Raw genomic sequence first — 15,496 nt, forward strand, 5'->3', positions numbered from 1 at the left:
CTGCACCAACAGTTTCCACCTGTGGGAGAAAAACTTGAGGCTGTGGGCTCCCCTGGAGATCTTGTCCAGACTGCGGAGGTTTAATGTGGCTCAGAGTGGAGATGCGGAAGGAAAAGGGAGCCAGCGGCCTGGGTCCTGGGAAGGGGCAGGAGAGGCAAGGCATTGGGGGGTGGGGCGGGGGGCGTCGGCCCACGTGCTGGTGGGGGACAGGAGAACAATGGAGCCTTTGGTGATTGTGCAGGATCCACCCCCAGCTTCCCAGCGTGTCCCCTCTGCGGGCTGGATCCGGGTGGCTGCTTGGGGGTGGGGCGGGGGGCCCTGAATGGGCCCCTTGTCTCAACGCTGGGTGTGGGCCAGGCTCCCCGGGCACACGGTGCCCTCGCCAGGCCTGGCCGGCCTCTGTGGCCTCCACCCCCAGCTGGCTGAGGATGGGGCCCCGTGGGTGAGCAGGCCCCTCCCTGACAGCCTCGGCTCCGGCCTAGCCGGAAGAGGCAGGTAGGGAGACGGACCCCATCTAGTGGGGAAGCGGGGAAAGCAGCAGCCTCCACTTCAGGAGAACCCCGGCCCCACTAGGGGGGACCTGCTGAGAGTGGGATCCTGGAGGCAGACCTGGTTTGGACTCCCCGCCCTGTGGCTCCCTAGATTTATGACTTGGGCAGGTTCTTTGGTTTTTCTGAATCGCAGCTTCCTCCGGGGTAAAATGGTACTGACAATAATACCTACCTGAAGGGCAACTGGGAGGGTTACATGACATCAGACATGGGAAATGCCTGAGGAGTACCAGGCGCTCAATAAATGTTAGTTTTCCTTCCTTGGATTCGGGGGAAGGAGGGCCAAGGGCACAGGGATTGGCTCCGGGGATCCTGGAAGGGTCTCGGGGGTTGGGGTCGGGGCCAGGCAGGCTCTCACAATGGGCTAGAACCCTCGCTCCCTCTGGGTTCTCATCCACTTTGACTCCTCTCCCTGTCCCAGGGAGGGGAGGAAGGGCCTAGGATGAGTCACTGGGGGGATCTGTCTTCCTGGATTCTCTATTTCTTTCTTCACCGCTGCGCTAAAGGCTCCCCAGAGACCCCTGAGGTGGCGGCCACTGGCCTGCAGCCTGTCCTCCTCCCCACTGAACTAAATGCTGGTTCTGCCCCCTACTTGGGGCTTGTGTATCGGGAGAAATGGCTGTGGTCATGAGGTTCTTCCGATGGATTTGGCGCAAGATTAGTCGCTGGGTGAGTTTCAGAGATCGCCCCTTCCTCTTGTCCTGCTGGGGTGGGAGGTGCTGGTCAATGACCTCTAAGTCACAGAAACCCGCACTTCCTCACCTGGCCTCCCTCCTCTCCTGGCCACCTGTGGCCAAACAAGACGGAGAGGGAGGTGGTGAGGGACAGGACAGCTGGGGAGGAGGCCCTTCTCTGGGCCTTCCCTTCTCCTGACTGTTGTCTCTTGCTCTGCCCCTCTCTTCTGTCTCTCCTCTCCCTGTCTCGGTTCTTAGGTTTTCTTCTGGAAACACAAAGCTAAGTCAACCATCGTAGGACGCACTGACTCCAAGAAAAATGAGTTGAAGGTGGAGAAGACTTCCAAGGTGTCTGAGACTTTCAAGTTGGTTGAGTCCCCCAAGGAGGCTAAGGTCTCGAAGATGGATGTGTCCTCCAAGGTGGCTGGCCCCTGCGTGTTGGCCAAGACCACCGCGGACAGGACTGCGGTGGAGGCGGGCCATGGGCAGAGATCGCTGTTGCAGCTGCCCCGGACTGCCGTCAAATCTGTCTCCACGCTCATGGTCTCCGTCCTGCAGTCTGGCTGGCAGATGTGCAGCTGGAAGGTCAGCACCTTGTCCCCCTCCTATCCCCCATGACTCATTCACGCTGGTGGGAATGTAAAATGGTGTGGCCACTCTGGAAAAACAGTGTGGTCAGTTCTTCTAAAACTAAACATGCAATTATCGTATGGCCCAGTGATTGTACTCCTGGGCATTTATCCCAGATAAATGAAATTTTATGTTCACACAAAAATCTGTACGTGAATATTCATAGCAGCTTTATTCATAAGAGCCCAAACCAACCCAAATGTCCTTCAGTAGGTGAGTGGTTAAACTGTGATATATCATGGAATGATACTGCTCAGCCATAAAAAGGAACAAACTATTGATATATGCAACAACTTGGATGGATCTCAAGGGAATTATGCTGTGTGGAAGCAACCAATCCCAAAAGGTTATATATTGTATGATTCCATTTATACTATATACCATTCCAGAAATAACTAAATTAGAGAAGTGGGGATCCAATTAGTGGTTTAGTGGTTGCCAGGGGCTGCACATGGAGGGAGAGAGGGGGGAGGTGGGTTGGTTATAAAAGGGCAACATGAGGAATCCTTGTGATAATGGAAATCTCCTGTATCTTGACTATGGTAGTTGGATACATGAACCTGCACATATCATGTAAAATTGGGAAGAATTCAACACACACACACACACACACGAATACAAGAAAAACTGGAGAAATATGAATAAATTCAGATCAGTGGATTGTATTGATGTCAATATGCTATGATACTACTAGAGTTTTGAAAGATTTTACTATAGGGGGAAAATAGGTAAAGAGTATAAGGACTCTATTATTTCTCACAAGTGCATGTGAACCTGCAATTATCTCAGTCAAAATTTTAATTTAAGAAGGGAAGTGTCTAGATCACTACCAAGTCAATTTATTTTGGTTTTGAATTAGGTATTACTGCATTAATAATAATTTTTGAAAGTTCACCTGGGGAATTCCTTGGTGGTCCAGTGGTTAGGACTTGGCGCTCTCACTGCCGAGGCCCAGGTTCACTCCCTGGTCGGGGAACTGAGATCCCACAAGCCGTGTGGTGTGGTCAAAAATAAAATAAAATAAAATAAAATATTCTGGGCAGGGAGAGAGACATCAGGTAGAACAAGTTAATGGATTGGAGTGATATTTAAGAGGTAGAATTGTTGTCCCAAGTGGTTGATTGCATGATGGTGAGGGGCGAGGGAGAGACAGACGTGAAAACAGGCTGGAGCCATTCACTGGAAGGAGAGCCGACTTAGGGGAGAAAGTAATGACTTTAGGGCGTTGGGACAGGATGAGTTGAAGTGTCAAGAGGGACATCTGCAGGGAGACGTCTAGGAGGCAGTGGGATATACAGGCCTGGAGGTCAGGCGAGAGCTTTGGGTTGGAGACAGAGTTGAGGGTGTCATTCTGGCCTTCATTTTAATGCACTCTCCATGGAACCCTAGTGGGGACTCAAAGGTGGGTCGGACATGGTCCCTGTCTTCCAGGAGCTTGCATGCTGGTATTGAAAACAGATGAGTCCGCAGAACAAATAGTGCATAAAATGTGGTATGACAGGGTGAACACAAGAGTAGAGACAGCCCGAGAAGGCTTCCTGGAGGAGGCGTTGCCCAAGCTGAGGCTTGACAGAGCAGGTGGAATTAGACAAGCCTTTGCCGTTTATCTGCAGGTGGTTCCACCAGTGGTTTCCCCCTAGACCAAGCTGTTCATCTGTGCTCATCTTCTCTCTTTCACAGTCATCTGTGAGTTCTACCTCAGTCACCTCCCAAATGAAGACCGGGTCCCCTTTGGAGTCGAGAGGGACTGAGATACTGCGGGAAGTGTACCTGGTGCTGTGGGCCATTCGGAAACAACTGCGGCAGCTGGCCCGCAGGCAGGAGAGGCGGCGACGGCGCCATGTCCGGGCCCACACCTGTCCCCAGCCTGACCCAGTTCAGGGCTTGAAACAGGATTCCCCGAGTCCCCTCTAGGGGGGAACCCCACATCCTCAGAAAGCCCCCACCTCACTCTTAGGTAAAGTTGATAGGAGAGGTTAGGGCAGCAGGCCAGGAGTTGTGGGTGAGGAGAAGTTTTCATACCGTCACCTCTCATCGGGACCCCAAGGCCTGGCCTGGGATCCCACGTACTCCCCTTCATTCCTTTTATTCAATTTGTAAAAAATTATCAAAATGTTGGGAAATAAATATCAGATATTTCTGAGTAGAGGTAGAGTGTATTTGTGGATGGCCCGAGGCACTGAGGGGAACTTGGGTGGGATAGGGAGGGGCACCTGGGGCGCCGGCCCAAATATGTGTGGGAGTAACGGGGCCGGGGCGGGGGTGGCGGGGAGGCTCCCACACACTTCTAGGGGCTGAATTGCCTTTGGCAACTGTGCCGGGCCAGTAACGGTAGTCTCATCGGCACCGGTTCCTTGAGGACATGCTGGGTACCAGGTGCTGAGCCCGGGCTACCGCTGGAAATCCTACAAGACAGACTGTTGCAGATGTTACGGGACTTGTCCAGGGCCCTACGGAGAACGAGACCTCGCTGGAAATTCCGCCTCCGTAGCCGGTCCACTGCCCTGCCTCTCTGGCGCTCTTGGGCCCGGCCACGGCGAGGGTCAGGGTCCCTCAATTGGCGGACGCGGACACGCATCAGGCTCTGTGGGCCCCGCCCCTGCCGAGGGCGGCCGAAAACTACATCTCCCAGGGTTCCCGGCGGTGAGGCTGGGCCGCGGGGCGCAGAGGGCCCGGACCGGGGGCCGGAAGGGTCGCGGTCGGAAAGCGCGGGAGGGTGTCGGCCTGGCGCCGCGGGAGCAGCGGCGGGAGACCGTGGAGATCTGGTGCGAGGTTGGGGGGCGGGGGCAACACGAGGGGAGACCGTGGAGCCTCAAGTCCCCTCTCCGCCTTAGCCTGCTCTCTTGCCGGGCCACGCGAGGGCGCAGAGGTGGCTCCCCAAGGAAAAGCAGGGATATTTCACGAGACGGTAAAATTCGGGGATGTCAGAATTCACAGGGCTTGGAGGTGGGGGAAGGTGCAAGGGTTGGCAGCCGCGCCCGAGCCTAGGGGGCAGCAGAGGCCCTGGGAGCGGGGGAGGGACGGCTGTGCTACTGGGTCTTGCTCACCGAGAAGTTAGGTGTGAGCAGGAGGCGGTGGGCGTGAGCAAAGCTGGGAGCCGGTGAGGAGCAGCAGGGATGGTTTGCTGGAAGTGCCCAGTTCACTAGAAAAGTCAGCAAACTCTCCTCCTGGCCCCCAACCCCACCCCCCGCAGCTCTGGCAAAGTTGGACACCATTGCTGGGAATTTGAGTGGCTTTTTCCAGAAGTCCGGAGCAGCCCCCGGCTGCCCTGCCCGATGCCCTACAGCTCTGCTACCCTGAACCTGTTAGCTGTGCACCGCACCCCAACATTTACAGCCCTCGTAATACCACCCACCACTTATTAAACACCTACTGTGACTATTTTTATGTCTTGTTCTAAGTACTGTAATTCTCACAGTGGCTTTATGATGAAGTATTATCACTTCCATTTTTTAGAGAGGAAAACTGAGGGACAGAAAGGTCATGTTTAAGGTCGTGCAGTTTTCATTCATCCAACGAATGTCTAGCTCACACAGGACATGTTACATAGCAGGTATTCAATATATGAATGTGGTGGCTTCTCCAGGTATCAGTTCTGAGGTTAGCCTGAAGCCAGTCAGGCCCTCAAAACATTCTAATACACAGTGGCTCAATTCTGGGGCTTTCAATCACCAATTATTCACCACATCTCCATTGTGTGCCAGGAACTGTTCTGGGGCCGAACAGGCCATGGTGGGTCTGTCCCAGGAAGCCTGGAGGATTAATGGGGCCCAGGGTTTTGGAGTAGTGCCTCTCTGTCTAAGGTCCAGAATCAGCCCCTCCAAATCCTTAGATATGCTCCTTTTCCTATTGGGGACCTAATAGGAAATTTCAGTGAGAGGAGGGTAGGAAGGCTGGGTGCCACTGAGGGTCACTAGTAAATAACCTTGCAAGTAGCTACAGGCCCAGGAGCCAATGGGCTTGAGGCTGTGGGCTTGTGGGAAGGAATACACCTCCCATTTTTCTCTGGCTTCTTCAGCGTCTTTAGGATGTAAGGGGAGGAAAGGAAGAAGGTGAGTTCAGCCAGCAGCCAGGGGAGCTGCTGGCACCTCCCACCGTCTCTCCCTCCCCAGACGTGATGGAGTCCTGTCTGGGCTTGGCCAGGCGGGGGCAGGAAACTCATAAACTCATGGGAGAGAAAGGGACGGGACGGAGGGGGAAAGTCCATAGAACTTGCTTTTCCTAGATGTCCCAGTGCACCCAGGCAGCCTCCTTCCTTCCCATCCCACGTAATCTAGTCCAGAGCCCTGGAGAAGGCCCGTGTTGGGACGTGAGGACGAAATTCCCAACTGGGGGGAAAGCATATAGGATCTCCTGGGGTGGAGATTTGTGTGGGGGGTGGGATTCTTACCCACCCAGCCCTTTCCTGGTAGAGAGCAGTGGGGGACAGTGTGACCCCTGGGGAAATCTTCCTCCTGATGAGTCTTTTTTTTTTTTTGTGGCCGCGTTGGGTCTTCGTTGCTGCATGCGGGTTTTCTCTAGTTGCAGAGAGCGGGGACCACTCTTCATCGCGGTGCGCGGGCTTCTCATTGTGGTGGCTTTTCTTGTTACGGAGCATGGGCTCTAGGCGCGAGGGTTTCAGTAGTTGTGGCATGCAGGCTCAGTAGTTGTGCCACATGGGCTTAGTTGCTCCACGGCATGTGGGAAATTCCTGGACCAGGGCTCGAACCTGTGTCCTCTGCAGTGGCAGACGGATTCTTAACCACTGCGCCACCAGGGAAGTCCCCTGATGAGAGTCTTGAGCAAAAATCCCACCTTGGCCAAAAAAAAAAAGAAAAAGAGAAAAAAAAAAAAAAAAAAAAGGGGGACTTCCCTGCTGGTCCAGTGGTTAAGAATCCGAGTTTCCATTGCTGGGGGTGCAGAACTGCTGGTTGGGGAACTAAGATCCCGCATGCCACGTGGCACAGACAAAAGAAAAAAAAATCTCGCCTTGGCAGCTCGGTGCTTTATGTCCACCTAGAGGGGTGGGATAGGGAGGGTGGGAGGGAGCCGCAAGAGGGAGGAGATATGGGGATACATGTATATGTATAGCTGATTCACTTTGTTATACAGCAGAAACTAACACACCATTGTAAAGCAATTATACTCCAATAAAGATGTTAAATAAAAAAAAAAAAGCTCGCCTTGGACACCTTGCCCTCCTGTCCCCATCAGACCCCAAGCACTTCCCCTCCCCCAAGGCTGCTGGACTCCATGAGACAGTGGTGGTAGGGTTATAGGTGGGCCCAGCTGGGACCAGGGGTCTTGATTTTCAAATCCCACCCATCCTAATGGGGTGGGGGGCCCTGGAAGTGTGGGGAGCAAAGGAGAGTGCTGGTCCCAGATGCCCCTGCTCTATTCTCAGTCCTACCTCATCTCCCCTCCACCCCTTCATCATCAGATTTCCTGAAAATGTCAGATCTCTTCTTTTTCCCTGGGATCCCCCTACAATCTATTCATCACACAGCAAAACATGTCACTGCCTTGCTTAAACCTTCCAATGGCTTTCCATCGCCCTTGGAAAAAAAACCCAAACTGTCCCCTTGGTTTTAAATGCCCTTCTCTCAGATCTTGTCATGGTGGGCTCCTTGCCCCTCTGGATTCTGTACAGACGTCGCTATGTCTTCGTGCACTCTTTCCCTGACCACCGGACCTACAGATTGGGAGAGAGCCACTGTCAAGGTCATCCTCTATCTCTCACCATGCTTTATTTTTTCATAGTGCTTAACAGTATCTGAAATTATCCTATTGATTTGTTTACCAGTATACTTGGGTGGCAGCAGTGGAATGCAGTAGTTAAGAGCATGGGAAGTGGTTTAAGTGAACACTTCCTTGATGTGTAATCTTGGGTAAATTGGTTAACCTCTCTGAGCCTTGGTTTCCGCGTTTGTGAAGTGGGGCATGGTAGTAGTACCGGTGTCATAGGTCTGTCATGAGGGTCAGGGAGATGATGAGTGGCACACCATAAGGGCTGAATAAATGTTATGTGCTATTATGATGCTAATGGTTATGATCTATGGTTTATGATTATTATCTCCGTGGCCTAAAAGAGTGCTGAATGAACCAGAAAGTAAACCTTCACCTAGTGTCTGGGAAGCACTTTCCAAACAGCTCTCTGGTGGAGGGAACACCAGTTTTGGAAGTGACAAAGCATGCCATGTGCCGTGAGTAACAGGAAGAGTACTTGAGAGAGAGTCAGGAGATCCTGGTCCTGGTCTCAGTATTGCTGCCACTTTGCTGTGGGACTCTGGTGAATCCCTCTCCTTCTTTGGGCCTCAAGCTCTTCAGATAAAATGATGGGTTGAAACGGCTGGTTGATCTGTCCCCAGCCAGCTTCCAGGGGGTTCCAGTCGGGTCCTGTGCTCCCTTTATCCACTGCATGCTTTTCAGGGTTGGGGACACATGGTGCCTCTAGCTCCCTCAGCTCTGCTTGCTAACAGTTCAAAGCTGCCACAGAGAGAGTTGACCCAGGGTAAAATATTCTTGGTTTAAGCCTTTGAACCCAGAGACAAAGTCCCAGCCCTGGACACCAGATCATCTTTCTACCCCTGTCCTTCCCTCCCCTTCAGCCTCATCCACGTTCGTATTTGAGCCCTGGGGGAGGAGAGCCAGTCCTGAGCCCCACTGTGGGCTGGGGCAAAGGCATGAAGGTCTTGGCCTCAGACACGCTGGAAGTACACACATGGATGTGCCTGTGTGTACTTGTGGGTCTCTGTAGTTATATTTTAACTTGTTCCTGTTTTCCTCTCAGGAGTGGCAAGACTTGCGATTAATTAGAGGAAAAGGTTGTAGGATGGCAGGGCTGGCATTCTCTACCCTCTACCTAAGGGAAGATGTCACCTGTCAAATGAGATGTTAGTCTCTAGGACTGTTGTAGGGCTAGCTTCCTTTGTCTACCCCCTCCCCCCAAAATAGGCACATGGTCCCCCAGGACTTGAGGGAGGAGGGGGATGAGAGGGGAGCACCTTTGGGATTCAGAGGGCTGGAGCTCTTCCAAGGGGCCAAGAGGGCTGCAGGCCTGGGCGCAGGTGTTTCTGGTGGTGGCCTCATGCTGAGTCCTTTGTCCCCTGGGTCGTTGCTGCCCAATTTGCCAGCGCTGTCTACTCCTTACTGGAGCTGCCTATCTGCTCGCTGGGTCAGTCTGGGGGGACAGGGTAGACCGGCTGGTAAGGCCTCCAAGGGAGAGGCTCTTTTCTTCCCTTCTCTGTCCTCTTTGTTTCAAAAGCTGAGCCTACCTGCCCCACACCTGTCTCCCAGCTCACCTGGGATGCTGTGTCTGTCTCCCTGCTAAAGCTGAGGCCTGGCCTTCCGCCAGTCTCCCTTTCCCTCAGTTCCTCCTGGAGCAGGTGGCTGCAGAGGGGCAGGGTTTGGAAGGCGGGGATTGGTCTTTTTGTGTTGAAGGAGGGGTCTGTGCCATGTGTAATGAGGTGTGATGTGGGCTGGGCTTGCCCAAGCTGGGGCAGATGGGGCCCTTAAGAAGGTTGGTTCCCAGGGTGCAGGGATGTCTGCACCACCCTTCTCTGGATTTCTCTCCTCTCCTCTAAGTTTAAGACCCAGTTGTTTTTCTTTTACTGTTTATATGCTCGGACAATTTTTCTAGTCTTTTCTAGAGACCCACAGAGTTTGAGTTTGCATTCTGGAGCCAGACTGCTGGGTTTTGAATCCTGGCTCTACCACTTACTAGCTCTGTGGCCTTGGGCAAGGTGCTTAACCTCTCTGTGCCTTAGTCACCTCACCTATAAAATGGAGATGATATGGGAATGATGTGAGAATTTAATGAATGAATGCATCGAAAAAACTTAGAACAGTACTTGCTACGTATTATGTGCTGTATACATGTTTGGTTTTGTTATTATTTCTTTGTCTAGAAACTCTTTAAATGTGAGAGGCATCGGCCCTTTAATGATATGAGTTGCAAATATTTTAACACAGTCCTCTGTTTTTTAACTTTTATTTAGAAGCAACGTGGATTCATATGCAATCGTCAAAAATAATAGAGCTCTTGTATACCCTTCATCCAGATGTTACTCAGTGGTAACATCTTGCATAACTGCAGTACAATAGCACCACCAGGAAACTGACATTAATGCACTCCACTGACCTTATTCAGATTGCACCCATTTTACATGTACTTATTTGTGTATGTGTGTGTGTGTATTTAGTTCCATGTAATTTTATGACATGTAGATTCCTGTGACCACCGCCACCACAGTCAAGATACAGAACAGTTCCATCAAAGGGATATCTTGTGCTGCCCTCTTATATCCTTAGCCATATCTTTCCCTCTCCCCTCCCTAACCTTTGGCAACTACTAACCTGTTCTCCCTCTGTACAATTTTGTCATTTCAAGTATATAATATAAATGGAATCCTGTAGTACCTGGCCTTTTGGGATTGGCTTTTTTTCATGCAACATAATTCCCTTGAGATTCATCCAAGTTGTGCATGTATCAATAACACGTTCTTTTTTATTGCTGACTAGTATTCCATGGTATAGTTGTTCCACAGTTTGTTTGACCAGCCATTGAAAGACAGTTGGGTTTTTCCAGTTGGGAGCTCTTCCAAATAAAGCTTCTACGAACATTTGTATGGAGATTTTTGTGTAAGTTTTCATTTCATGCACAAGAGTGCAATTGCTGGGTCACAAGTTAAGTGCATGTTTCATTTTGTTAGAAACTGCCAGGCACTTCCCTGGTGGTGCAGTGGTTAAGAATCTGCCTGCCAATGCAGGGGACACGGGTTCGAGCCCTGGCCGGGGAAGATCCCACATGCCGCAGAGCAACTAAGCATGTGTGCCACAACTGCTGAGCCTGCGCTCTAGAGCCCACGAGCCACAACTACTGAACTCGCGTGCCACAACTACTGAAGCCCGCGTGCCTAGAGCCCGTGCTCCGCAACAAGGGAAGCCATCGCAATGAGAAGCCCGCTCACCGCAACTAGGGAAAGCCTGCACACAGCAACAAAGACCCAACGCAGCCAAAAATAAATAAATACATTTATAAAAAAGAAAAAAAAGAAACTGCCATACTCTTTTCCAGAGTGGCTGTTTCATTTTATATTCCCATCAGCAATGTGTGAGTAATCCAGTTACTCCACATCCTTACCAGCATTTGCTCTTATCACTATTTTTAATTTTAGCCATTCTGACAGGTGTGTAGTGATATCTCATTCTGGTTTTAATTTTCATTTTCCTAGTGGTTAATGCTGTTGAACATCTTTTCATTTATGTTCAAATAATTGCCATCCGTTTAGCCTCTTTTTTTTTTTTTTGGCTGTGGCACGCAGCATGCAGGATCTTAGTTCCCCGACCAGGGATTGAACCTGTGCCCCCTGCAGTGGAAGCGTAGAGTCTTAACCACTGGACCGCCAGGCAAGTCCCCATATAGCCTCTTTAGTGAAATGTCTGTTCATGTGTTTTGCCCATTTTCTAATTGGATTGTTTGTTTGTTGTTTACAGTTTTGAGAGTTTAAAAAAATATTCTTTATATATATATGTACTTTGTTGGAGATGTTGTTTGCAAATATATTCTTCCAGTCTGTAGCTGCCATTTCATCCTCTTAGCAGGGTCTTTCACAAAGTAAAAAATTTTAATTTTGATGAGGTCCAATTTATCAAGTTTTCCTTTTATGGACTGTGCCTTTGGTATCAAGTCTAAGAACTCTTCCCCTAGGTCTAGGTTCTGAAGATTTTCATCTATTTTTTTCCCTATATTTTATAGTTTTGTATTGAAGTCTATGATACATTTTGAGTTAATTTTTGTATAAGGTGTGAGGTTTAGGGGAAAGTTCATTTTTTTGCTTATGGATGTGCAACTGCTCCAGCACCATTTTTTGAAAAGGTCATCCTTTCTCCACTGAATTCCTTTCACCCCTTTGTCAAAAATCAGTTGGATCTAATTCTGAGTTCTCTATTCTGTTCCATTGATCTATATGTCTGTCCCTTGCCAATACCCCACTGCCTTGATTACTGAAGTAAGCCCTAACACTGGGTAGAGTGATTTCTCCCACTTTATTCATTTTAGCTGTTATTTTATTTTTCAAATATACAATACAGTATTATTAACTATAGGCACCATGCTGTACATTATATCCCAAGGACTTATTTTATAACTTGAAGTTTGTGCCTTTGGACCCCCTTCACTCAGTTTGCCCACCCCCTACCCCTCTGCCTCTGGCAACCACCAATCTGTTCTCTGTATCTATGAGTTTGGTGTTTTTCTTTTTTAATTCCACATATAGGTGAGATCATACAGTATTTGTCTTTCTCTCTCTGACATTTCACTTAGCATAATGCCCTCAAGGTCCATCCATGTTGTTGCAAATGTCAGGATTTCCTTCTTTTTTATGACTGAATAATATATACACATATTCATTATCCATTCATCCATCAATGGACACACTTCGGTTGCTTCCATGTCTTGGCTATTGTAAATAATGCTGCAATTTATTTATTTATTTATTTATATTTATTTATTTTTGGCTGCATTGGATCTTCATTGCTGCACACGGACTTTCTCTAGTTGCAGCGAGCGGGGGCTACTTTTCTTGTGGTGCACGGGCTTCTCATGGCGGTGGCTTCCCTTGTTGCCGAGCACGGGCTCTAGGCGCGCGGCCTCAGTAGTCGTGGCTCGCGGGCTCTAGAGTGCAGGCTCAGTAGTTGTGGCACACGGGCTTAGTTGCTCTGTGGCATGTGGGATCTTCCCGGACCAGGGCTTGAACCCGTGTCCCCTGCACTGGCAGGCGGATTCTTAACCACTGCACCACCAGGGAAGCCCAGTGTTTTTATATCTTTTGGACAAATCTCCAGAAGTGGGATTGTTGGATCATATGGTAGTTCTATTTTTTTATTTTTTAATTTAATTTTATTTTTTTGGCCATGCCACGATGCTTGTGGGATCTTAGTTTCCTGACCAGGGATCGAATCCAGGCCCACAGCAGTGAAAGCACCAAGTCTTAACCACTGGACTGCCAGGGAATTCCCTGGTAGATCTATTTTTAATTTTTTGAGGAACCTCTCTACTCTTTTCTATAGTGGCTGAACCAATTTGCATTCTCATCAGTGCACAAGGGTTCCGTTTTCTCCATGTCCTTGCCAACACTTGTTATTTCTTGTCTTTTTGATGATAGCCATTCCAACAGGGGTGAGGTTATTTTACATTATTTTATTTTATTTTTTTACCACACAGATATATTTTTGAAAGATTTTATGGGGTTAGATAGAGATTTCTGTGTAACTTGGAGCGTGTCATCTCTCCACTTAAGATCTTTTCAGGGCATCCTGTAGCATTTAGGATGAAATCCAAACTCCTTGCCTCAGTGCCTGGCTGTGGCCCCTGCCCACCTGCCTGGCCTCATCTCTCCAGGTGTCCCTTTGCAGTCACTTCTGCTGTGCCTGGCTAGTCTCAGTTCATTTCCTCTTGCAAATGCTGATTGTTCTGTTTTGAAAGTGGTTCCCCCACATTTTTCACTTGGCTTGCTCTCATTCCTCCTTCAGATTTAGTCTCTAGCTACCTCAGAGAGAGATGCCTTCCCTGAATTCCCGTCCCCCTGTCCCCTGGGCTTTGTTCAGGGCTGTGTCCCAGAGCTCACCTCAGCACAGTGCCTGGCATGCACAGGGCAACAGGGTTTGGGGTAAGGAAGGATGACTCAGGTAGGTAGTATGTACCCCTGGGTCCTAGTCTGCCCACCCGATGGGGTCAGACTCCTTCCATTTGGCGTCCTGTCTCTGGCTCCCCAACTGTGCTCCCTTTCCAGGCTGCGTTCCCCTCCCCAAGGGAACCTTTAAGACCCAGGAGCCGGTGAGGAGAGGCAGAAAGCTGGGGCCTGCGAGGAAGAGGCAGAGGAGAATGAGCACTGTCCCGAAGGGCTGCTGACCCCTGTCTCAGGCCCACTCCACAGAAGTGGGGGTTAGGGGGTGACAAAGGAGAAACCCAGCTCTGAAGGAGACAGGAGTAGGAAGTCACAGGTGGGACCCCTCATCCCTAACAGCCCACCTAGATTTGTTGTTTTCCTCACCACCCTGTCCTTCACCTGAGGGCCCCCTGAGATGTGCTATGCAACCCTCCACCCCATCAGCAGCTGTGGCTTGACCTGTGTGTCCCTGCCCCCAAGGAAAGGGCTTCCCCTGGGGCCTGTCGGGGCAAAACCTCCAGGCAGCAGTGACCAGGTGCCTGGGCACCTGTGTGGCACCCCCCCCACTTTTTCCTCTCAGCACCCCGTGGTCCTGCCTCCCTCCTGCTCTTCCTGTTAACACCCAAGTGTCCTTCCTTCTCCTAGTCCCCGTGATCTAACCAGGAGACTCTGGAGCCAATCAGAGAGAAATCAGGGCAACTTCCACTCCAATGTGAGTGGGAGCGAAGGAACGAGGGGTCAGGACCATGTGAGGAATAGGCTTCTCTGTCTTCTCTTCATGAACTCTCTGGGCAGAAAAACTGGTACCCAGCAAAGCCAGTCCCCTGAACCTAAGGCAATGTGGGAGGGGGGCTTCAGAGCCCCATCCTGCACTTCTCAGCAGTGCATGGGAGGCTGAGCTAGCCCAGCCTTTGGATTCAGAAAGACCTGATTCAAATCCTGCCCTTCCTGGCTGTGTGACCTTGAACAAGTGAGTTAACTTGTCTGAATCTCACTTTCCTTATCCGGGAAAAATGGTAAATATTTATTTCACATGGCTGTATGAATGTGAAGCGCCTTGCACAGGGCTTGGTACCCAATGAATTGACAACAGGTGAAAACTCTTCTCCAAAATGTATCATTAAAGAAGTGGTTCTGCCAGGGTGGTCCTGGACCAGCAACATAGCATCCCCGGAGACAGGTAGAAATGCAGACTCTCAGACCCCACACCTCCTGAATCAGAACCTCTGAGGATGCGGCCCAGCAACCCATTTTAACAAGCCCACTGAAGTTTGAGAACTGCTGCCACTTCGAATGAGAATGTGGACGATGAGATTCTGAAGCCTAGGAGACATCAGAACCACCTGGAAGCTTGTTAAAAATACAGATTCCTGGCCTCAAAGCCAGAGATTGAGGTGGGACCTGGGAATCTATCTTTTAACCTGCGATTAGTTTGATGGGGGACCCTGCGCCAGAGGCTGCCCTGGGGGAAGGTCATGGAAGACGCTTCGAGTCATAGAAGGCTCCAGCCTGGGGAGCTGAGGGCTTCCCATGGGTGGAGAAGGGGATTTCAAGCTGGAGAAGGGAGGAATTTGGACTTTACCCTAAAGTCCCTGTGGAACGGGGAGGAGTAGTGCCCAATGAGGGAAGGGCGTGCCCTCCGTGGACACCTGCCCAACCCCGTGACGTCACCCCACGAGCCGGGACCCCTTGCGCTCCGTCCGTAGGGGCGTGGCCTCTGGGAAGTGGGCGGTTTCTCCCGCCTCCGCCCTCGGTCTAGTCGGACCTCTCTCCACGACAGGTGGGTGCGGGTGGGGAGAGGCCTGGCCCGAGGACACCGAGCGCAGGGTGGGACCTGTGGGGGCGGAGGGGTCAGCGGGGCGGCCGCCGAGCTGGGGCACCTGGAAGACCGGTTGCCTCGCGGTCCTGAGCTCCGGGGGCGCTGCGGTGCGCGGACGCCGTTACTCCCGCGTCGGCTCCGTGGCCGTCTCGCCACGCCTCACTGGGCCTCGGG

General features: G+C 50.9%; 1 protein-coding gene and 1 long non-coding RNA gene across 2 annotated transcripts; both read left to right on the forward strand.

Moving 5' to 3' along the window:
* Positions 1-101: 101 nt before the first annotated feature.
* Positions 102-4,001, forward strand: SPACDR (sperm acrosome developmental regulator). The gene is made up of 3 exons (XM_082430757.1): positions 102-1,220; positions 1,484-1,810; positions 3,536-4,001. Exons 1-3 carry the CDS (start codon positions 1,167-1,169, stop codon positions 3,767-3,769), a joined length of 615 nt encoding a protein of 204 aa, XP_082286883.1. The 5' UTR covers positions 102-1,166; the 3' UTR covers positions 3,770-4,001.
* Positions 4,002-4,138: 137 nt separating this feature from the next.
* On the forward strand, positions 4,139-5,238 carry LOC309645596. The gene is made up of 2 exons (XR_014254973.1): positions 4,139-4,763; positions 5,049-5,238. It is a non-coding gene; the product is annotated as an uncharacterized lncRNA (long non-coding RNA).
* The last annotated feature ends 10,258 nt before the right edge of the window (positions 5,239-15,496 follow it).

The sequence above is a fragment of the Balaenoptera physalus genome (assembly GCF_965194825.1).
Source record: "Balaenoptera physalus genome assembly, chromosome: 16".
Classification (NCBI taxonomy): Eukaryota; Metazoa; Chordata; class Mammalia; order Artiodactyla; family Balaenopteridae; genus Balaenoptera; species Balaenoptera physalus.